The 24,550-nt window shown below is 38.3% G+C and overlaps 1 protein-coding gene and 1 long non-coding RNA gene across 2 annotated transcripts; one reads left to right on the plus strand and one right to left on the minus strand.

Moving 5' to 3' along the window:
- Nucleotides 1-5,639: 5,639 nt before the first annotated feature.
- Nucleotides 5,640-12,819, minus strand: LOC121027590 (uncharacterized). The gene is made up of 3 exons (XR_005788813.1): nt 12,652-12,819; nt 9,754-9,902; nt 5,640-5,700 (listed from the first exon to the last, which is right to left on the minus strand). It is a non-coding gene; the product is annotated as an uncharacterized LOC121027590 (long non-coding RNA).
- Nucleotides 12,817-17,620, plus strand: PRMT6 (protein arginine methyltransferase 6). Its single transcript, XM_040471145.1, has 2 exons — nt 12,817-14,053; nt 16,342-17,620. Exon 1 carries the CDS (start codon nt 12,830-12,832, stop codon nt 13,955-13,957), a length of 1,128 nt encoding a protein of 375 aa, XP_040327079.1. The 5' UTR covers nt 12,817-12,829; the 3' UTR covers nt 13,958-14,053; nt 16,342-17,620.
- Nucleotides 17,621-24,550: the final 6,930 nt, after the last annotated feature.

Here is a 24,550-nt window from a genome sequence, read left to right on the forward strand (position 1 = left end):
TAATTTTTTTAATTTTAATTTTTTTAATTTTAATTTTTTTAATTTTATTTTTTTTAATTTTAATTTTTTTGCCTCATTAATTCCTTTCTCCCTTCAAAATGAAAAATGAAGGAATTCATCTCAAAAGAAAGAGTAGGAAGAAATGACAGCCAGGAACTTAACCAACACAGATACAAGTAAGATGTCTGAACCAGAATTTAGAATCACGATATACTAGCTGGAGTTGAAAATAGATTAGAAACCCTTTCTGTGGAGATAAAAGAAGTAAAAGCTAGTCAGGATGAAATAAAAAATGCCATAACTGAGATGCAATCTTGAATGGAGGACAAGGCGGCAAGGATGGATGAGGCAGAACAGAGAATCAGTGATATATAGGACAAACTTACAGAGACTAATGAAGCCAAAAAAAAGAGGGAGATTAAGGCAAAAGAGCAGTATTTAAAAGTTAGAGAAATCAATGAATCATTAACATCATCATCAATGGAACAACATCAGAATAATAGGGGTACCAGAAGAGGAAGAGAGAGAAAAAGGGGTAGAAGGCTTATGTGAGAAAATCATAGCAGAAAACTTTCCTAACCTGGAGAAAGATACAGACATCAAAATCCAGGAAGCAGAGAGGACTCCATTAGATTTAACAAAAACCAACCATCAGCAAGGCATAGCATAGTCAAATTCACAAAACACTCAAGCAAGGAAAGAATCATGAAAGCAGCAAGGGAAAAAAGTCCTTAACCTACAAGGGAAGACAGATCAGGTTTGCAGCTGACCCATCCACAGAAACTTGGCAGGCCGGAAAGGAATGGCACGATATATTCCATATGCTGAATCAGAAAAATATATAGCCAAGAATTCTTTATCCAGCAAGGCTGTCATTCAAAATAAAAGGAGAGATTAAAATTTTCCCAGACAAACAAAAATTAAAGGAGTTGGTGACCACTAAACCAGCCCTGCAAGAAATTTTAAGGGGGACTCTCTGAGGGGAGAAAAAATGAAAACAACACCAACAACAACAACAAATAAATAAAAACCTAAAGCAACAAAGACTAGAAAGTACCAGAGAATACCACCAGAAACTCCAACTCTACAAGCAACATAATGGCAATAAATTCATATCTTTCAGTACTCACTCTAAATGTCAGTGGACTCAGTGCCCCAATCAAAAGACACAGAGTAACAGATGGATAGGAAAAGAAGATCCATCTAGATGCTGTTTACAAGAGACCCACTTTAAACCTAAAGACACCTTCAGATTGAAAAAAAGGGGATGGAGAAGCATCTATCATGCTAATGGTCAAAAGAAAGCCGGAGTAGCCATACTTATATCAATCTAGACTTTAAAATAAAGACTGTATCAAGAGATGCAGAAGGGCATTATATCATAATCAAGGGGTCTATACCAAGAAGGCATAACAATTGTAAACATTCATGTGCCAAATGTGAGAGCACCCAAATATATAAATCAATTAATCACAAACATAAAGAAACTCATCCATAGTAATACCATAATAGTAGGAGACTTCAACACCCCACTTACAACAATGGACAGATCATCTAATCAAAATATCAACAAGGAAACCATGGCTTTGAATGACACACTGGACCAGATGGACCTAACAGATATATTCAGAACATTTCATCCTAAAGCAGCAGAATATACATTCTTCTCCAGTTCACATGGACATCCTCCAGAATAGACCACATACTGGGACACAAATCAGCCCTCAGCAAGTACAAAAAGATTGAGATCATACTGTGCATATTTTCAGACCACAACGCTATGAAACTCGAAATCAACCACAAGAAAAAAATTTGGAAAGGTAACGAATACTTGGGGACTAAAGAACATCCTACTAAAGAATGAATGGGCTAACCAAAAAGTTAAAGAGGAAATTAAAAAGTATTGGAAACCAATGAAAATGATAACACCATAACCCAAAACCTCTGGGACACAAGAAAGGCGATCATAAAAGGAAAATATACAGCAATCCAGGCCTTCCTAAAGAAGGAAGAAAGATCTCAGATACACAACCTAACCTTACACCTTAAAGAACAGCAAATAAAACCCCAAACCAGCAGAAGACTGGAAATAATAGATTAGAGCAGAAATTAATGCTATCAAAACAAACAACAACAAAAAAACACAGAACAGATCAATGAAACCAGAAGGTGTTTCTTTGAAAGAATTAACAAAATTGATAAGCCACTAGCTAATTTGATCAAAAAGAAAAAGAAAAGGACACAAATAAATAAAATCAAGAATGAAAAAAGAGGGTGGGAGGGAGGGGAGAGTGGGTGATGGGTATTGAGGAGGGCACCTTTTGGGATAAGCACTGGGTGTTGTATGGAAACCAATTTGACAATAAATTTCATACATTGAAAAAAAAAAAGAATGAAAGAAGAGAGATCACAACCAAAACAGCATAAATAAAAAGAAATAATAGGAGAATATTATGAGCAATTATATGCCAACAAAATGGGAAATCTGGAAGAAATGGATAAATTCCTAGAAACATACACTACCAAAACTGAAACAGGAAGAAATAGAAAATTTGAACAGACCCATAACCAGTAAAGAAATCGAATTCATAATAAAAAATATCCCCAAAAACAAGAGTCCAGGGCCAGATAGCTTTCCAGGGGAATTCTACCAAACATTTAAGGAAAAGTTAACACCTATTCTCTTGAAGCTGTTCCAAAAAATAGAAATGGAAGGAAAACTTCCAAACTCTTTCTATGAAGCCAGCATTTCCTTGACTCCAAAACCAGACACAGACCCCACTAAAAAAGGAGAACTATAGACCAATTTCCCTGATGAACACGGATGCAAAAATCCTCAACAAGATATTAGCCAAATAGATCCAACATACATTAAAAAAATTATCTCAATGACCAACTGGGATTTATACCTGGCAAGCAAGGCTGGTTCAATATCCGAAAAACAATCAATGTGACGCATCACATCAATAAAAGAAAGGACAAGAACCATATGATCCTCTCAATAGATGCGGAGAAAGCATTTGACAAAATACAGCATACTTTCTTGATAAAAACCCTCAACAAAGTAGGGATAGAAGGATCATACCTCAAGATCATAAAAGCCATATAAGAAAGACCCAATGCTAATATCATACTCAATGGGGAAAAACTGAGAGATTTCCCCCCAATATCAGGAACAAGACAGGGATATCAACTCTCGCCACTGTTATTCAACATAATATTGGAAGTCTTAGCCTCTGCAATCAGACAACACAAAGAAATAAAAGGCATCCAAATCGGCCAAGAGGAGGTCAAACTTTCACTCTTCATAGATGACATGATACTCTATATGGAAAACCCAAAAGATTCCACCAAAAAACTGCTAGAACTGATTCATGAATTCAGCAAAGTTGCAGGATACAAAATCAATGCACAGAAATCAGTTGCATTCCTATACACCAACAATGAAGCAACAGAAAGAGAAATCAAGGAATCGATCCCATTTACCATTGCATCAAAAACCATAAAATACCTAGGAATAAATCTAACCAAAGAGGTGAAAAATCTATACACTGACAACTATAGAAAGCCTATGAAAGAAATTGAAGAAGACACCAAAAAATGGAAAAAGATTCCATGTTCCTGGATAGGAAGAACAAATATTATGAAAATTTCAATACTACCCAAAGCAATCTACATATTCAATGCAATCCCTATCAAAATAACACCAGCATTCTTCACAAAGCTAGAACAAATAATCCTAAAATATGTATGGAACCAGAAAAGACCCCGAATAGCCAAAGCAATCTTGAAAAAGGAAACCAAAGCAGGAGGCATCACAATCCCAGACTTCAAGCTATACTACAAAGCTGTAATCATCAAGACAGTATGGTACTGGCACAAGAACAGACACTCAGATCAATGGAACAGAATAGAGAACCAAGAAATGGACCCACAAACGTATGGCCACCTAATCTTTGACAAAGCAGGAAAGAATATCCAATGGAATAAAGACAGTCTCTTCAGCAAGTGGTGCTGGGAAAACTGGACAGCGACATGCAGAAGAATGAACCTGGACCACTTTCTTACACCATACACAAAAATAAACTCAAAATGGATGAAAGACCTCAATATAAGAAAGGAAGCCATCAAAATCCTCAAGGAGAAAGCAGGCAAAAACCTCTTTGATCTTGGCCACAGCAACTTCTTACTCAACACATTTCCAGAGGCAAGGGAAACAAAAGCAAAAATGAACTACTGGGACCTCATCAAAATAAAAAGCTTCTGCACAGCAAAGGGAACAATCAGCAAAACTAAAAGGCAACCGACAGAATGGGAGAAGACATACCAGATAAAGGGTTAGTATCCAAAATCTATAAAGAACTGATCAAACTCAACACCCAAAAAACAAAGAATCCAGTGAAGAAATGGGCAAAAGACATGAATAGACACTTCTCCAAAGAAGACATCCAGATAGCCAACTGACACATGAAAAAATGCTCAACATCACTCATCATCAGGGAAATACAAATCGAAACCACAATGAGATACCACCTTACACCTGTCAGAATGACTAACATTAACAACTCAGGCAACAACAAATGTTGGCCAGGATGCAGAGAAAGAGGATCTCTTTTGCATTGCTGGTGGGAATGCAAGCTGGTGCAGCCACTCTGGAAAACAGTATGGAGGTTCCTCAAAAAATTAAAAATAGAACTATCCTACCACCCAGCAATTGCACTACTAGGTCTTTATCCAAATGATGGAGGTGTGCTGTTTCAAAGGGGCACATGTACCCCAAAGTTTATAGCAGCACTATCAACAATAGCCAAAGTATGGCAAGAGCCCCAATGTCCATGGATGGATGAATGGATAAAGAAGATGTGGTATACATATACAATAGAGTATTATTCAGAAATCAAAAAGAATGAAATCTTGCCATTTGCAATTACATGGATGGAACTAGAGCATATTATGGTAAGTGAAATTAGTCAGAGAAAGACAAATACCATATGATTTCATTCGTATGAGGGCTTTAAGACACAGAACAGATTAACATAAGGGAAGGGAAGCAAAAATAATATAAAAATAGGGAGGGGGACAAAACATAAGAGACTCAAATATGGAGAACAAACAGAGGGGGTTACTAGAAGGGTTGTGGGAGGGTAGATGGGCTAAATGGGTAAGGGGCATTAAGGAATCTACTTCTGAAATCATTGTTGCACTATATGCTAACTAATTTGCATGCAAATTAAAAAAATAAAATTTAAAAAATATTTGTTGAATTAATTAATTAATTAATAATGCATATAAAACATTTAGGCAATGCTAAACACAATACGTTTTAACTATTATTAGGGACTTAATATATAATAGGATGATAAAAATAAGTTATTTATATAAAGTAGAAAACTCTAAGGGTCAAAAGAACTGTACAAGAAAAAATAACACTACAAAATTCCTTGTAGGAATGATTATTTCCACCTCAGAGGATCTGTACAATAGCAGAAACAGTTAAACAAATTATGGTATATTCATACAATGGAATACTATAAAATAAAGCAATGAAAGTGAAGAGAATACTTCTACACATAGTCACAGGGATGAATCTCACAACCATAATGGTGAGCAAAAGAAATTAGGCACAAGGGAACACATACTGTGTGATCAGATGTACAGGAAGTTCACTGAATCTTTTTATGGTATTATCAGGATATATGCCTGTGGAGAAGAGGAAAAGTACAGAATTGGAGGGACACAGGGACACTTCTGTCACTGGTGGTGTTTTAAATGTCCTGACCTGGGTGGTGGTTCTCTAACAATCTCATTCTGTACATATATTGTATAAGTCAGCTTTGTTTTTGCTGCAGCAACAACCCCAATATCTCAGTGGCTCACTGTAACAGAAGAATTTGTTCCTTGCTTCCACCACATGGGAGTTGCAGTCTAGTCGGCTCTCCTGGGTTTACTTAGGCCCAGCTCCACCTGGCTTTATTCTGAAAGTATTCACTTCTTGGACCCAGACTAGAAAAGTGGTCACTATTTGGAGTGTGCTTCCTCATCTAGCAGGATTCAGAAACTCAACAGTAGTAGGCAATGTGTGCAGCTAGTGGCATTAAAATTTTCTGCTCAGATATGGTCACAGCTTGTTCAAAACTTTGTTTCTGATCTATTTGATACAGTCATCTCCACATGCCGTGAGCTACACCCATAGTTCTCTGAGACACACTTATTTACAGATATTTCACAATCTTTATGAAGCTTCAGTAGGAACACACCCTTTGTCTCTTTACCCAGAACCATTTTCTGCAGCTGAAAAATATTATTTTCAGATGGAATTGAAGTTCCCAGTTGATTTTTAGTTAAAAGGGAGATGGGGGTGGGTGGGAACAAGAGAATGATTTTTGCTAGAGCCCTCCCCAAGGTCAGAAAGCTTCTTCTGCTGCCCTTGAAGAAGTAAGCTGTCATGTTGTGAGAAAGACTGGGCATGGCATGGAATTGCCAGAAGCCTCTAAAAGCTGAAAGTAGCCCCTATCAGATAATCAGGAAGAGGAAGGAACCTTCATTCCTACAACTGCAAGAAACTGCATTCTGCCAACCATGTGAACTTGATAGAGAATCCCAAGCTCCAAAAAGGAATGTGGCTGGGCTGACATCTTGAGTACAGCCTTGCAGTGCCTGAACTCATGACTCATGGACACTAGGAAATAAAAGAAAAAAAAAAAAAAAGTTTGTTTTAAGTTGCTAAATTTGTAATAATTTGTTTCATAGCAATAGGGGGAAAAAATAGACCTTCCATTCCATAAACTCCACCTGGCCTCACACTGGTCCTGGCACTCTTCAAATTGGTGTGGTTGTTCTCAAATTTCGATGTACCAGAACTACCTAAAGGGATATTAGAAGAAAGATTGCAGAACCCTAACCCCAGAGATTCTAATTCATTAGATATAGAGCGGGGTCCACCCCTGTGTGATTTTCCAGGTGATACTATTACTGTTGATCTCGAGGAGAGCCTGGATGGCTTAGTCGGTTAAGCATCTGACTCCTGATTTTGGCTTAGGTCATGATCTTATGGTTCGTGAGATCAAACCCTGCATCCAGCTCCACGCTGACAGTGTGGTGCCTGCTTGGGATTCTCTCTCTCTCCCTCTCTCTCTGCCCCTCCCTTGCTCATGCTCACTGTCTCTCTCGAAATAAATAAATAAGCTTAAAAAAAAACCTGTTGATCTAGAAACCATACTTTGAGAATCACAGGTCTACTGTGACTACATTTACTTCTATGCATTTTAAATGTCCTCAATAGCAAAATACTATGAGATCATAAGCATCTGGTTGAAGAAAATGGTTGACTTTCTTTATACTGGTTTCCATAAAAGAAAAAAGATAGAGAGGAAGAGCTTATTAAATAATATTCGTTAAGTTTAATATCTAATTTTCTTCAAGCTACCTGATTCTTATTACTCCTGTGGCAGATGAGCAAATTTCCATAGATGCACTGATATATTACTTTTCCCCATATTATAACGAACATTCCTGGGGGTTTTTGTACTATTTCCATTATAGTGGCATGATTTGTAGTAGAAATAGTTAAAATGTCATAGCCAATATTTGTACTTGAAATTGTTAAAATGATGCATTCAATATTTTAAGAGGGCTCAATAAACCAAATTTTAAACCAAATTGATAATTATGGATTACATTCATAATATCTTTGTTGTGACTACCTAAATAATTTAACACAAACATTTTTTAAAAGAATTACAACTATTAATAATATCATCAGGGAGGGGTGCCTGGGTGGCTCAGTTTGTTGGGCATCTGACTTCGCCCCAGGTCATGATCTCACGGTTTATGGGTTTGGGCCCCACATCGGGATCTGTGCTGACAGCTCAGAGCCTGGACCCTGCTTCAGATTCTGTGTCTCCCTCTCTCTCTGTTCCTCCCCCACTCATGCGCTGTTTCTCTCTGTCTCAAAAATAAATAAACATTAAAAAAATTTTTTTTAAATAATAATATCATCAGGGAGCTATGAATTTACTATTCATCTGTTTTAGTATTTGGTTTAATAGCTGGGCCAATACACCATGGAAAGACACTATGTACATCAAGAGAATTACATATACCTATGCTTTTTATGTTTGATGTTCCAATTTGTTTAAACAGAAAAATCATCATCTTTTACCTTCATTTTCTTTTTTTGTTTTAATGTTTATTTACTTACTTTTAATCTTTATTTATTTTTGAGAGACAGAGAGAAACAGAGTGTGAGTGCGGGAGGGGCAGAGAGAAAGAAAGACACAGAATCTGAAGAGGCTCCAGGCTCTGAGCTGTCAGCACAGAGCCCCATGCGGGGCTCAAACTCACAAGCCATGAGATCATGACCTGAGCTGAAATCGGATGCTTAACCAACTGAGCCACCCAGGTGCCCCATCTTTTACCTTCATTTTCTACAAAGGTTTGTTTTGGGGTTTTTGGGGTTTTTTGTTTGTTTAGCTAGAAGTGCCTTTTTCAATGCTGACAGCTTCCAAGCAACTATGGAATGGTAAGAACTACATCATTTAATGAATATTCATATCAAAGAGATATTTATAACATTTTTCATGTCATTGCTCCTTTACCCTTTCCCAACACACACTTTGAGAACTACAATGAAATCTTGAAATCCTGAAGGAACTGCCTTCAATTCTAATTCCAGGCTTTAAAATACATTTTTAAACAGACCTTGAAATTAAAGAGGAAAAATTTTTAAATATTTGTGAGAGGCAATCACACCAGCAAATTCCACAAATAAATTAATATAGGAAAAAATGTGAGAATTAAAAGTGGTATAATAATTTGCTTAAGTAAGGCAATGTAAGAATGGTAAATAAAATAATATTAATACAGAAATATAAGCTCTGTGGAGGTAGAGATTTTTGTCTTTTGTTTCTTGATATGTTTTGTTTCTAGAATCTTTTTTTAATGTTTATTTATTTTGAGAGAGAGGGAGAGAGCGAGAGAGGGACATGGGGAGGGCAGAGAGAGAGGGGGAGAGAAAATCCCAAGCAGGCTCCATGCTATTAGCACCAAGCCTGATGTGGGGCTCAATCTTGATCTCACAACCTCAAGATCATGACCCAAGCCAGTATCAAGAGTCAGATGCTTAATCAACTGAGCCACCCAGGAGAATATTTAATAAAATATTTAATAAAATATTTAATAAAATATTAAATAATATTCTAATATTTCTAGAATATTTAATGCAGAGGAGAAGTCCAAATGTTTATTGAATAAATGGATAAATACATCAATGCGTGTGATACAGAAAATCAATCATTTTTCTCCTAGTCATACAAAACACATCTATGATGCCATGTGCACTCAGGAACAACAATTGAGAATGTCAAAATGGTTCAGATTCCAGCACAATACACTCGATTCTCAATATCAAAGTGAAAAATATAAACTCTTGGTGTTCAAATATACACCATCTAACATGGAAAAGCCAGATATGTAAGTAGCTGTGGTCCAATGGGATAAGTGAAAAAATAATTATATGTAAGTATTATCAGTCACAGACTGGTTGAAAAAAGCTACAAATAAATGATAACATTTGAACATTATCTAAATAGATGAGTGAGTGGACAAACCCAAAGGAAAGGTACAGAAATGTAAAATTAACAGCACCTTTGGAGAACAAGCTGTGGATTTCAAACTTTCTAACCATAATCTGGAGCATGAAATACATATATAGTATACTTCAGTGAAACCAGTGAGTATTGAAATAAAACTCACCTTTACTCATTTCATGTACTTGAGATTTTCTATTTCTTCTTCTTTTTTTTTTTTTTTAATGCTGGTAAAGATGTATTAAATCAATTTGAAGATCCATTCATTTGAAAGACATTGGGATTGAGCATCAAATGGATGTGGTGAGTAGACCACTGAAATAAAAACACAAAGAATGCTCTGTCAGCTGAGCTCCAACTCTCCTCCCATCCAGGTGGTTTGCTAGAGCTACACGACTTAGAGAAGAACGATGATCTATGCCCCTTTCCTACTTAAAACAACTCAGTGTGGTAGAAAAGATGAGTAAAGAAATCCCTCTCTATATCAAGCCAATGTGCAGGAGGGGAGAGAGCCACAGGCCATTTCTTCTCTAGTCTGGGCATAAAATGTAGAGCTTAACATTATTCTGTCTAGAAGGGTTAAGAGTGTTTGAAAATAAAGCAACTCTCACACTTGGGAGCATCCTAGATTCAATCTATATCTGGATTTATCTCAGCATTTATCAGAGTCAAATTGTCATACTACGAACTACAAAAAAAGCAAAACTCTTCTGCTTCCCTTATGAATAATTAACTATTTAACTATTTCCTATCTATTTCCACAGTACTCTTCATTGAAGACTATTTCCTGAGCACTCTATATGCCAGGACCTGTGCTAGTGCTAGGAACTACAATAGGGGGGAAACAAAAGTCCAAGCCTCTTGGAGTTTATGTTTTACAAAAAAACAAATACAGAAATAAACTAATACATACAAATAATAAAAGCAGTAAACAATAGAAAATAAAGCAATAATCAGTATTAGAAAATAACATTTAAGGTAGCCAAAGAGGGCCTTTATCAGAAGGCAATATGTAAGCTGAGACCTAATGGAGGAGAAGAAGCCACTGAGGTTAAGTACTAACATGAAAAACAATGTTCCAAGCCTAGAAGAGCAGAAGTGAAGACCTGAGCCAGGAAAGAGAACATCTGGAGCCCAGTGAGTTGGGAAGGGTATCATGAGATGAGATTGGAAGTTATCTGAACTTACTGGATTGTTTCAGGACCTAGAATGGGAAGTTACTGGAGAGTGACATGGTCTAATTTGGGTTTTGTAAAGCTCATTCTTATAGCTACGTGGACAATGGATTGGATACTGGTATGTTTAGAAGCTGAGCCATCTTTTAGGAGACTGATTTCCAGCAAAGCAAAGATGGAAGATTAGACTAGGGTGCTGGCAAGGGAGAAGGAAAAAAAGATGGGCTCAAGATATATTTTGGAGGGAGAACCAATGAAAGTTATATTCAGAATTTTCTTAAAAGAGACTATAAGTAAGTGCATTGAAAATTGGTTGGAGGAGTCAGTGCATTTAAAAGGAGAAGGGAAGGATTTGGAGGAAGGAAAGGAGAGGTATGCACTAAGTAACAACCTAGAAGTCATACATTAAAGTGGTCACATTTAAAACTCTAATCCCCTGGCTTGCTCTGTGCCTCTATTTAAAACAACAACAAACAAGCTATCAAACTGGGCAGAAACATAGAAGAGCTGCTTTGAGGACTTGTGGTCTTAAGTGGTTGAGCCCAGGCCATTGAAAAAAAGATAATTTTACCCAATGAAAATAATGAAGCAAGATTTAACTAAGATCATCTTAGAAACAGTGGCTGCACATTCAAATTCCCTGGGAAACTTTTAAAACTATATGCCCAGGCTCCACCGAAATGGTTCTGTTTTGGTAACTTTGAGGTGGGACACAGGGATAGGTAATTCTTAAATGCTACACAGATGATTCTACTGAGCAGCAAGAAGTGAGAGCCCTGAGTTAGAAGTAGAGCCGAGGTTTGTCTGGTCAACAAACCTATTTCGTTAAATAAGAGATTAGTAGAAGGAAGTAAAGGTAAAGGAACTTTTTCACCAGATGAGGCATATAGGCCCATTGTTTAGGTAGACATGGCTTGAGACTACAAGAAAATAAAAGTCAATTTTCCTCAATGTGATTTTTTTGAAGTTGGGAGAAAATTTTATTCTACCAGTGTTAAAAATACAGACACTCATACAGAAATCACATTTTAAAGCTATTTTATTGCTACTATGAACAACACAGAGGGAAGAAATTAATAGCTGATAGGTGACTGAAAGAAAAACAGAAGAGGGAGAGTATCAATCTTGTCCAGACAAAATATCACACAGAAAAAAACTGAGTTGCAGTGGAAAAGTGAGCATAAGGGAGGAAGGACTCAGTTATTTCTGAGGGAAAAAGTTTTAATTGGTTACCAGAATACAATTGGCAATGGGTTTCACTGTATCAAATCACCCTTGCTTTTCAACTGTTCTTCAGTCTGAACCCTTCCAAGATTTAAATTTTCAATGAGCCACTGAATTACCAGAGCAAGACTGAGTTAAATAAGTATTCTCCTCAAATAGAGACCAGCAACATAATTCTCAGACTGCAATGAAGATTCCTTGTTGCTGGTGTGGGTGGGTAATTGAAGGCAAGAGTGGTCATACAATCCGTCTTAATCTTTTTAGTTAAGTTGTGCTCTCACCGGAATCAGAACCAAAGTTTTACACCGTGAGAGGTTTTCTTTGTTGTATTTACACCTTCTTTGCACCCTAACGCCATTGAAAACAGAAAAGAAAACGTGAGTGCAATTTTTAAATATCCACCTGGAGAACTTTAAGAGGAGTAATGGTCCAGGTGAGGTGGCAGTGTCTGAAGGGCGTCGCCCGGATGATTCGGTGGAATAAAATCAGACACTTGAGCAGACAAGACAAAGTTGAGCAGACAAGACAAACATGGATGTTTAGTCTTGTGCGCGTGTGGGCTTCAGGAAGGGAGTGAAAGCAAAAGGGAATTGAGCTAAGGAAAAGAGGCGTAGGTACAGGTTCGTAAAATCTGGGTATGGTGGGTGGGAAAGGGATTCCTGTACCTCCAAGGAGCAATTAAAAGAGTTGAGTAGAGCTCTGAGGCTTCTAGCTGGCACCTGTGCTGCGAACCCCCAGGAAGTGGGAGGCGCGGGCGCGCACTACAAGTCCCAGAAGCCCCCGCTTCCTGGAGGCCGCGAGGAGCGGCGCAACGCCCGCTGGGAGTCGGTCGGAGCCGCCAAGATGTCGCAGCCCAAGAAAAGAAAGCTTGAGTCGGGGGGCGGCGGCGAAGGAGGGGAGGGAGCTGAGGAGGAAGATGGCGGAGAGCAGGAGGCGGCCCTGCCGCGACCCCGGAGGGCTAGGCGGGAGCGGGACCAGCTGTACTACGAGTGCTACTCGGACATATCCGTCCACGAGGAGATGATTGCGGACCGCGTCCGCACGGATGCCTATCGCCTGGGCATCCTGCGGAACTGGTCAGCACTGCGGGGCAAGACTGTGCTGGACGTGGGCGCGGGCACCGGCATTCTTAGCATCTTCTGTGTGCAGGCCGGGGCCCGGCGCGTGTACGCGGTGGAGGCCAGCGCCATCTGGCAACAGGCCCGGGAGGTGGTGCGGCTCAACGGCCTGGAGGACCGGGTGCACGTCTTGCCGGGGCCAGTGGAGACGGTGGAGTTGCCGGAGCAGGTGGATGCCATCGTGAGCGAGTGGATGGGCTACGGACTCTTGCACGAGTCCATGCTGAGCTCTGTGCTCTACGCGCGGACCAAGTGGCTGAAGGAGGGCGGTCTTCTCCTGCCGGCTTCCGCCGAGCTCTTCGTGGCGCCCATCAGCGACCAGATGCTGGAGTTGCGCCTAGGCTTCTGGAGCCAGGTGAAGCAGCTCTATGGTGTGGACATGAGCTGCCTGGAGAGCTTCGCCACGCGCTGCCTTATGGGCCACTCGGAGATCGTGGTGCAGGGTTTGTCTGGGGAGGATGTACTGGCCCGGCCGCAGCGCTTTGCTCAGCTGGAGCTGGCCCGCACCGGCCTGGAGCAGGAGCTGGAGGCTGGGGTGGGCGGACGCTTCCGCTTCAGTTGCTACGGCTCGGCGCCCATGCACGGCTTTGCCATCTGGTTCCAGGTGACCTTCCCCGGAGGGGACTCGGAGAAACCGCTGGTGCTGTCCACTTCGCCTTTTCATCCGGTCACGCACTGGAAGCAGGCACTCCTCTACCTGAACGAACCTGTGCAAGTGGAACAAGATACGGACATTTCCGGAGAGATCACGCTGCTGCCCTCCCGGGATAACCACCGTCTCCTGCGCGTGCTGCTGCGCTACAAAGTAGGCGACCAGGAGGAGAAGACCAAAGACTTTGCCATGGAGGACTGATCGTTGCCTTTTCTCCCAACTACCTCCCGAATCTGCAGGACCCGCGTGGTAGAGGCGGAGGGGGGTTCGGAGGAGAAAGGGAGATTCCACGTGCAAGTAGGGGGCAATACCTTCTGTCTCCTTTTTCCCCCTTGGCTTCTGGGGAGGGAGAGTGACTTGCCTCTCTTCGAGGAGATTCTTCTGTCGATATTTATTTAAAAAGCAAATCCCGAGGCCCCCAACTTTGGAAACAGCTTGTTTATCAATGGGCTTTGTTGAGCCTTAAAAGCATGTGGTACCAAGCACTTGCATTTCTATTTCTTTTGTTACACGGGAAGAAAGCAAAAACACAGAAGAAAATATAAGTTTATGAAGGCTCCATGCACATCCCTGACACCTCACATTTAAATCTGTAGCCAGGGAGAACAGTAAAGGGTTTTGTTAGAGTACATAAATTTCCAATATGACTTAAATAGCTCTCCAGAGCCATATTCTATCATTCTCTGAATTCTCTCCTTTCCTAGGTGCCTCTAGGCTTCAGTACTTCTCCCTCATTGTTTTTTAAATAAACTTTGCTGCTGGTAATGAGAGGGAGGAGAAAGAGGAAGCAGTTTGAATAACCCTGTTCTTACACTTACTACTTCCATAGGGTGCTAAAAAGTTGAACACTTTTCTCCATTGAGTAAAATTGGCTGTATACAGTTGTGTGGCATACCCAAGAAACCTAGAAGGTAGATGTAGGAGAAAAGATCTGAAAGATGGTGAAGTTAGTATGGATTTTTTAATTCTTATCTTTTAAGACTTAAACAAGGAAGTGTTTTATTTCATATTTGTTACATAATAAAGTTTTGTGTGATTCTTACTAAACAGGCTGATAGAAGGTTTTTCTGAACCTGACCAAGGGTTTATTCATCATTTGGGGTAAATTATTTAGCCTCTCTAAATGAAGGAAAATATTTTCCCAGCTGGAGAAGTGCACTCATTTAAACTCTCATCTAAAGAGATCATGTGATCTGGCCTACTTACATCAAGTGAAATTTCCTTTTTTAGAGGTTTTTTTTTTTTTTTTCTTTCTTCTTTTTAGCTCAGCCAAATGTGAAAGTTGTGAATTTAGGAAAATCATTTGTAATGAAGTGTGAGTCATGTTATCAAATTTATTTCACGGATGTTTCCCTCCTTATCCCTGTGGCAAATAAAACATTGGCATTCATTCTATTTTTATAGATGAAGTAAGAAGTCTTGTGTACTGTGACTTATAATGCTTTTTGCCTTTTTAATATTGTCAATTCTTAAGAGTGTTACAACCCCTTCAGAATATAGTTTAAGGGTAATTTATGCTTGATGTATGTTTTTTTCTTCATACTGGTAGCTTGTATGCTAATAGAAAACAGGTGTGAAAAAGTGGTCTTCTGAAATAATCTAACATAGTTTTTTGTTCATTGTAACCAAGTTTTCTCTTTTATTCATCGCATATTAAGGTACTAAAGTATTTAATTTGCTCAAATTTAGTGTTAACACATGAGATCTTCAGTTATGAAGGGAAACATACAAAATCATGACTTTATTAGATCCTTGAATAGCAAGCAACAGTAGTGATAGTTGTCACCATTTTGATAGTTAACAGTCTATATAAATGGAACAGTCATAGCAAGCTGGGCCTGATTTAAGCTGGAGATCTAATCTAGGTCCTTTTTTTTTAGGGTGAACAGCTTTTTTTAACTTGAACATGTATTTAGAATTTATTGTATGGTTTTGAATAAATTTCTAATATTTTTTAACTTCCTATAACAATCCCGTTACTGTTTGGGCAAACAAAAGCATTCTCCCCGAATTCCATTTTTTTTAAATACAGTATATCTTTTATAAATCTATGTATACTATAGAGTTCTCATCACCAGTGTAAGCATGCAAAGAACACCAATGAAAACTTAGGGTAACCCTAGAAGTAGAAATGATTTCATACTTAGGCAAAGTAAGCTGTAATATTCTTGTAACTGTTTCCCAAAAGAAAAATGAATTGTAATAAAAAAAAAAATATAGCTACTAAAGCAATTAGTGGAAAGGCAGCATAGCATAGGATTAAAAGCTAGGACTTGAACCAGACATATCCTGCTGGTATCTAGGCTCCACCACTCTTTAACCCTGTGAACTTGGGCAAAATACTTAACTTCTGTTCCTCTCCAGTGTTCTGCAAAATGTAAAACAATCATGCATGCTCCATAGAAATGTGACACATGTGATACATGTGGTCAATACATGTAAGGATATAATGCCTGGTACACAGTAAGATCTTAGTGAATCCTAGCTGTTGTAATTACAGAAAAGTGCTATGCAAACCTGAAGCATTTGGACACCTATAAAATGTACCACAGAATAAATATTCAACATTTTGATTTTTTTTACAGGTGTTTGGCAGTATCAGCATGGCTTTGTATGATGAGCGATGTATGACTGGACACCAGATGATCCAAAGGAAGTCCAAGCCCTTTGGAGTGACAACATTTCCAGAAGGATGAGAATGTGACCTGCTCCAATACCCAGGCACTGTTCAGTCTCTGTGTGAACTGGCACTGATTGCCTAGGGTCATTTGGGCCACAGGAAGAACTGTCAGCCCTAAGAAGAGAAAGAAACGGTGAAGTTCTACCTGCTTTTTTCAGACAGCTTACATTTATTTAGCACTGTGAAACTTTCCAAATATTTACATTCACTGGACCAATGGACATTTTATTGAGAATACCAAGTAACAGTCATTGTGAGAAGCACTTAGGATACAAACCAATAAAACATAGCTTTTGCTTCCAAATAGATGTGTTCATAGGATAAACCAGAAAGAAAAATACATAAATGATAACAGGCTAAAGACTTGGGATGGTGTAAGTGTTAGGAAAGGCAGGTCACTTTACATAGTAGGAAAAAGACTTTGTTACTGAAGGATGCCTATGGTTACATAGCTAATTCTTGACAGTTGAACACAAGTATTTCAGTTCCTACCCCCAAACAACCTCTTAATTTAAGAAGGTTCCATTGGGATATAAGTCATAGGTCCCAAAGAGCCACCATAGGATCTCAAGGTTGACAATTACTAATTACTAGGGACTTGTGAAACATACCATGTACTCGTTTCCCTAAGAGGGCTAATCAAGTGTGGCATTCTTTCTGAAGCCTCCAGGAGAAAATTCTCAATGCAGTAGCAAAGAAAAGTAGATACATTCTGCCATTCTGGTTATAGGTACTTTGTGCTTGAGATCAGGGAGGCATCCAATGAGGTGTTCACTAATTTAATGATTTCATAAACACCAACTATCTAACAAGTTCTATGATAAATAAGCAAATGGTACCCTCAACTGGAATACAAGAGGGGAATAAAATCACCTAGACCAGTGATTTGCATACATTATTTAACCTGGAAGAATTCAATCCAGCTAAATCTTAACCTCTGCTGAAGCAAGAATGAGAAGCCAGCCCTTTTGTCAACTGTAACCTTAAAATTCCTCTCAAGTGCAGAATTCCTCTCTATGTTACTTATCACATAGATTATGAGGACCTCACAGAAAGATGTGATGTAAAGAGGAAGATGATATAACGAGACTATTCCTCAAAACATTGCATATGCATGTAGGATGAGACATTTGAAACAAAATATCTGGATCTACCTAAGCACAAAATTGTAATAAAAACTAAGACATGACCAGTAACATTGGAATTGTGCTCCTCTGGGAGCTTTGATGATTAAGTTCATTATTTATAATAACTTGGAATAAAGACTGATGAATTTTTTAGTTGATTGGGTAGCTTTTTAACTTACAACAAATACAGAAAGCTGTAAGGAAGGAAAAAAATTCCTCCTTTGTTCATGCTGCCCCCTGCACAAAAAGGAAGGTGGGGTGGAGGTAAATCTTCCCCACACTTTTTTTTTTTTCAACGTTTATTTATTTTTGGGACAGAGAGAGACAGAGCATGAACGGGGGAGGGGCAGAGAGAGAGGGAGACACAGAATCTGAAACAGGCTCCAGGCTCTGAGCCATAAGCCCAGAGCCTGACGCGGGGCTCGAACTCACGGCCGCGAGATCGTGACCTGGCTGAAGTCGGACGCTTAACCGACTGCGCCACCCAGGCTCCCCCCCCACACTTTTTTAAAGTGCTTTACCAGTGTTTTTGCAATCAGATGAAAGAGGTACTTGTGAAAACCTTCCCAGTCTGTAATATTTTGCACTAAAAAATGGCGAACTTCAGGGAAAATTAGTTTGGGTGGACAATTAAAACTTATGTAACTTTGTAACCAAGAGTACTAAGAATTCCAATAAATATAGCAGCAGTTAAAAAAAAAAAAGATTCTAGTCCTAATAATACTGCAGTAAATAAGATAGTGTGATGGAAGAAAAAGAAGAGTTACTGAGAAAGCAGAATGCACAAAAATGGATTGAAGGTGTAATAAACATTTCAGGACACAGCATGTGGCCAAACAGTGCCAAGAGGAAGAATATAGGGTGTGACAGGTTTTTGACTCGCATCAACTGTGTCCATATACCTTATGTCAGGTGGTGGTTGCCTGGTGAGAGGAGTCAACCGACTAACCAATGTCCGTCCACATTATGTTCTGACGTTGTTCCTCTACTTACCAATACCGTTTGAGTTTATTCATTTATAGAAACATGCATGACAGTAGAACATTCTGTCCTTTGTTCTATTTCCAGAAATTAAACCAATTTGAAATTCCATTGGGTTTGTAGATCTTTTTTTTAACTTTTTTTTTTTTTTTAGTGTTTATTTTTGAGAGAGAGATAGAGTGTGAGCAGGCTCCAGCCTCCAGCTGTCCGCACAGAGCCCCATTGGATGTGGGGCTCATCTCAGGAACCCCACCCACCCAAGCTCTTGACCTGAGTTGCTTAACAGACTGAGCCACCCAGATGCCCCATAGAGCTTTTCTTTTTAATGCAAATTGTCTTAAAAGGAAAATGGAAAGGAGGTGGGGAGGCTTACAGGTCACAAAACTATCCTTTAGTATGAATCTATGTATTTTATTATTTTGGTCACTGGAAAAGTTCAACAGGAAAGGGGACTAGAAATGCTGACCTGTGTAGAGTGGAAGGAAGAGTTGAGTATTCAGAAAATGGTTAGATAATGTGATTGAGGACAGTAAGTGTTTCTCCAGAGTCAGAGGACAACATAAAAGATATCTTGGGGTCAAGGAGGCATGAGGTTAGTGAGAGAAGCTCATAAATGAAGATCAGGATCCCAATGCATACATTTTGCCCACATCACCATATCCTTAGGGTAAGGTTTTGCTGAAGTCATGGGCTCAGAACATAAGCAAGAGTGTTTTGATAGATTACAAACTATTGCTTATTTTGATAGTTGTCTTTAACCTCTCATTTCAGCTTAATTTCTAAACAGATTCAAGGATTGTTCTATTTAAGAACTCAACCCTTTCAAATTTGTGAACAAAACCACCAACCTCCATTATCTCAAGCTATGTGCAGTTTAGTAATGGGTTGTATGAAATGAGATGACATTAGGCCTTAAAAAAAATAAAACAAAATAAAATAAAACAACCCACTTACAGCTTTGCTCTTGGTAAAATTATCATATTTAAACGGGTTCTTTAAAAAAAAAAAGGTACAAACTTCCAATTATAAAATAAGTCACTAAGATGAAAAGTACAGCATAGGTAATATGGTGATTTTGTAATAATGTTATTTGGTGACAGATGGTGACTATATTTAGCAGGGCAAGCATGTATAGAGTTGTCAAATCACTATGTTGTACACTTGAAACTAATGTAACATTGTATGTCAACTATACTTCATAAAAAAAGTGTACGTGAATAATTTGATACACACAAAAAAACAAAGTGTAGGGTTCTAACTTTATAAACAGTATTGGAGAACAGATTAAGATCCACAAATGATTAAAACTTTCATTTTATGCATTCATTGGAATCAGACCTTTTACCAGGAATTTCAATAGAAATAACAAACTGCTTATTTTATTATTACTATTTTAGGTAGGATCCATGCCCAAAGTGGTGTTAAGCTCACAACCCTGAGAGTCAGATGCTCTACCAACTGAGCCAGCCAGGTGCCCCACAAACTGCTTATTTTAGTATGAGCTTCTCACTCTACCATCATTTATCACCTGGTGAATTATAAAAATAGGAGACATTTAAATGGTTAAGAATGTACACAGTAAAAGAATTAAAAAGAGAGGATTTGGAAAATCTACAGATTATACAGTCCCTGAATAATTGAGAATTTACTCTAGTCAGAATAATTAGGGGAAAACATAAAGAGAATGACAGCAATTACAAGGGGATTTTTATACAAAATGAAATGAAAAACTACCAGGAAATGTGCTGTTTGTAATAAATAGAATTCAGTATCGGCTAGCTTTGCTTGATCTCCCAATCAGAGGGATATTACAGAGCCCAGACATTGTTGTAAAACTGGTTCACATATCAATTAATTCCATGGTATTGGGTCCCAAGAAAAATTGGCTTCAGGATGGTAAGTTCTTAAATAGATAAGAGAACAGTTAGTTGAGTTACTCTAGGCAATCAGTTAAGGTTTGTAAAAGTAAAACTAGATGTGGTCATTGTGCCATCGTCACAGTGATGTCATTGAAGACATTAAAATGATATTCAGTGCTAAAATACGTGATATAGTTGTTAGGGAGGTACCATTTTTCTTTTTTTGATTCATTATCTGATTTATTGTATACCGGATGATAATGCCTGCATGGAGGCATGTAGTGAAAATAGCATATGCTGAAACTTTAGACCAAACACTATTCCAGTGCACCAGCTACTACTTCTCAGCACGTAGAATGCTTTTATGCAATAATGGTATATTAATCAAACTGTGCAAAGTCCCATTAAAATCAATGATGTATTAACTTTGTTTACCTCACATGAGTAACACATAATAAAATAACGTTCTTCAAAGAGTGGCTTTCATCCTAAGGAAAGCTCCATATCATAAGTTTTCATTTAAGAGAAACTCCTCCTTTTGTTAGGCCACAGCACACAGAGATAGTCCCTATACTTATATAAAACATCCATATTAATTTTTAAATCATTATTGAGTGCCTAATGTTCTATATGCATTTTAAGTACATTACCTTATTTAACTCTGAAATAGCTCTATGAAGTAGTTCTATTATCAGTCCCATCTTACAGATGAGAAAACAAAGGCATGGTGTTTGGTGAATTGCCCAAGGCCACAGGGAGGGAGAGTAAGTGACAGAGCTCCAGACTCCTCTCCTAAAGTCTGAGCATCTGACTTACTACACTATCCTATCTATGATGCCTGGGCTCTCTGGAGTTAAGGTTACATCTATAGTCTTTTAAAATAGGTTGGTCATTGTCTTAAGCCACAATCCCCAGAAGCAGGCCTTGAGACAAGGATACATATAATGGTGTTTATCAGGTGTTCCCCAAACAGGCCTGAAGGGCAGTTGAGAAGCAGAAAAGAAGGGAAGGAGAAGAGACTGGAGTGTAACATTAAACCAAATCCTAAGAAAGGGAACTTTGGCTCAGTCCTGCAGAGATGCTCTGGGGACAGCATAGATCACATCTCAGAATGTCCCGTTAGGGAGCAAGAGAGCTGGAGCATTCATACCCTCTCACCCACCGGACATTGGTTAATTCCTGCCCCTGGAGAGACGTAAATTCCTAGGCACTTGCTTGCTCTCCTGTGGATGGGTGCAGCAGTTTTCACAGCCTAAGGACAGTCCCCAGCTAAGGATTACCGGTGAGGAAGTTTGATGGTAAAAAATACTGGAGGAGCAGATATACAAGAAAGAAAAGGGATGCCAAGTGGCACACATGGGGAATAAATGGAGCACCGATAGAATATTGTTCCTGCCATAAATATCTTTTCTAAGATTCCTTTACATTCTAAATAAATAGTTACAGACACTTTGTTTGTTGATGTCCCTCTTTCATTAGTCTTTTAAAAGCTGCATGAATAAGGTATAAATATAATAAATATGTAGAAGGAAAAAGTTAACCTATTCGCTACAGTTTAGAGTGTATCTTTCTACTATATTCTCTTATATACAGCCTACGCGGTTGTTTTTAAAAATGTGTAGGCATATTACCCATGTTACTCTGATAATTGTTTTTTGAGGGTTAAAATACATATACTAAATATCCCATGAGGTCAATGTATGTATCTATAATTTATTCTTATTAATAGCAATATGAAAATGTTAATAGTATAATCCATAATTTATCCAACCAATTTTCCATTGGTAGACAGTTGTGTGCAATTCTTTGCTACTACAAATTATACTCACCTTTCACTTTATTCTTTCTCTAGGTGAGCTCAGCTCATCCAGTCACATTATTTTAAGTAGTGTACCATCCATATGCCAATGACTCCCAAATTTATATCGTCATCCTTGACATCTCTCCTGCATCTCAGACTCGTATGTACCACTGCTTAATTGTCATCTCCACTTGGACATGATAGGCATCTCAAACCTAACATAACCAAACTAGTCTACGTAAATAACATGTATATAATTATATACATAATTTTTAACATATATGTGTATATCTCTAAGCATATTTTAAGTTTTGCGTGTTTTTTAAAACCAATATATATTTATTAAATATAGTTTTTAAATATTCAGAACTTTAATCCTCTACTCAACTCAATCTTTAGTCAAGGGTTAATATGCTTCCTGAGAACTCCACAATAGCACAAATCATTACATCAGATTAATGATCATGGGTGTTTATTGAATGCTTGTTGCATAAGACTACTGTTTTTATATTGGCATGTCAAGAAGTATAGGGCAAGGTCCTGAGCCTGGAGGAGAGGAGTCTTAAGTGGAGAGTTAGCCTCTCAATGTTTCAAAGATAATTAGAATTATAACACAACACATACATTCAATGCCAAATGAGTCACATGGACAAGTACGATTATAAGGGTATTGTCACTGAAAGATGGGGAAATCAGAGCTTCTCATTGAAAATGGAGGAATGGAACTGGATCTTTCTGATTCTCAATCATGTCAAGATTCTATCTTATTTACTCTCCACTTGGAATGTCTTTTCCTTAGACTGTATGCTTCAGTCTCTCTCTTCTTTCAGTTCTCTGCTTAAATGTCACCTGAGAGTGACATTTCCTTGACTACCATAATGAAAATAGTCCTCTTCCCCACCGCAGATACCATTTTCCCCCTGTTGGCTGAAAGTCAGTTGTTTACTTGTTTATTGTCTTTCTCACAATATAAGATTTGTGATAATAGGAATTTTGTCTCTGTTGTTCGCCACGGTCTATCCATTGCCTAAAACATTATCTGGCACAAATTTGATATTCAATAAATATTTGTTAAGTAAATGGGCCTTGTAAACCAAATGCAACTTACGTAAGAAGGCAGAGTAAACATTCTAGGCAAGGACAATGGATGGAAAAAAACAAGTGCTTAGTTTTTTTCAGTCACAGTCTATAGATGAAAATTTCAGTGATACCTGACATACTGAAAATATCACAGATGGACAGTGCAAATGATTGGGCTTGCCAGCATTATAATAATCTCTAGTGAGTTTATAGCCAGTGAGACGTCTCCTGGGTCTACCAGTATTGCTTGAGTACACAAAATAAACCTTGCCAAAGAGTACTCGGTTGGATCTCTAGAAGTAAAATTTTGCAAGGCATAAGAAAAATAAGAGTTGATAAGACTTTCAGAATGATTGGTTTATTTCTCAAGATTTCCATGAACAAAAGAGAAAGACCAAAAACTATGACAAAGGATGAAAACGAAACTAAGGTATAATTTACTAAGTTTGATGAAATCCTTTTTTCAAAGCTATTATTTTGACAACACTTTACTCAGATTTCTCCCCAGTTATTGTTTGACAGGTAGGTATCTGCCAGTCCTCTCTCGCCGACCAGGCCTGAGTAGATAAGATCCCACAAAATTGCCCAAAAGCCACTGAAGGAATCACAAACCTGGGTGCTCTTCATTCATTGTCAGTCTCACTGCTTAATTTATCTTTAAATGATATGAGCAAACACATCCTATGGACCTTATTTCTGCACACATAAAGGTTTTCTTCAATGAGATTACAATTAAGAACGAAACCCTTCCAAACAGAATGGGACAAATATTTTATATATACTGAGTCATTTGGGTTATGTTTACAATGCAATGCCATTTAAAATATATATTGACACAATTTGTGTATATTAAACAATAAACTTTAAAAATATTTTAAAATCCTGTTTTTATTTTTTTTTAATGCTTATTTATTTTTGAAAGAGAGAGACAGAGTCCAAGCAGGGGAGGGGCTGAGACACAGGGAGATACAGAATCCAAAGCAGGGTCCAGGTTCTGAGATGTCAGAATAGAGCCCGATATGGGGCTTGCACTCATGAACCGTAAGATTATGACCCGAGCCAAAGTCCAATGCTTAACCAACTGAGCCACCCAGGAGCCCTGAAAAATCCTGTTTTTATGATATCAGTGTTCTCTATATTAGACTGGAATATTTCTGTTACCACAAGGAAGAATCCATGAGCAAACTTCCCCCAAAGTGAAAGTTTCTTTCTAGGATTTAATTTGGCCATCAAGGAACTTACCTAGTGGAGTCTATTTTGCATTTA

This window comes from Herpailurus yagouaroundi, unplaced genomic scaffold (assembly GCF_014898765.1).
Source record: "Herpailurus yagouaroundi ecotype Mexico unplaced genomic scaffold, PumYag 77, whole genome shotgun sequence".
NCBI lineage: Eukaryota > Metazoa > Chordata > Mammalia > Carnivora > Felidae > Herpailurus > Herpailurus yagouaroundi.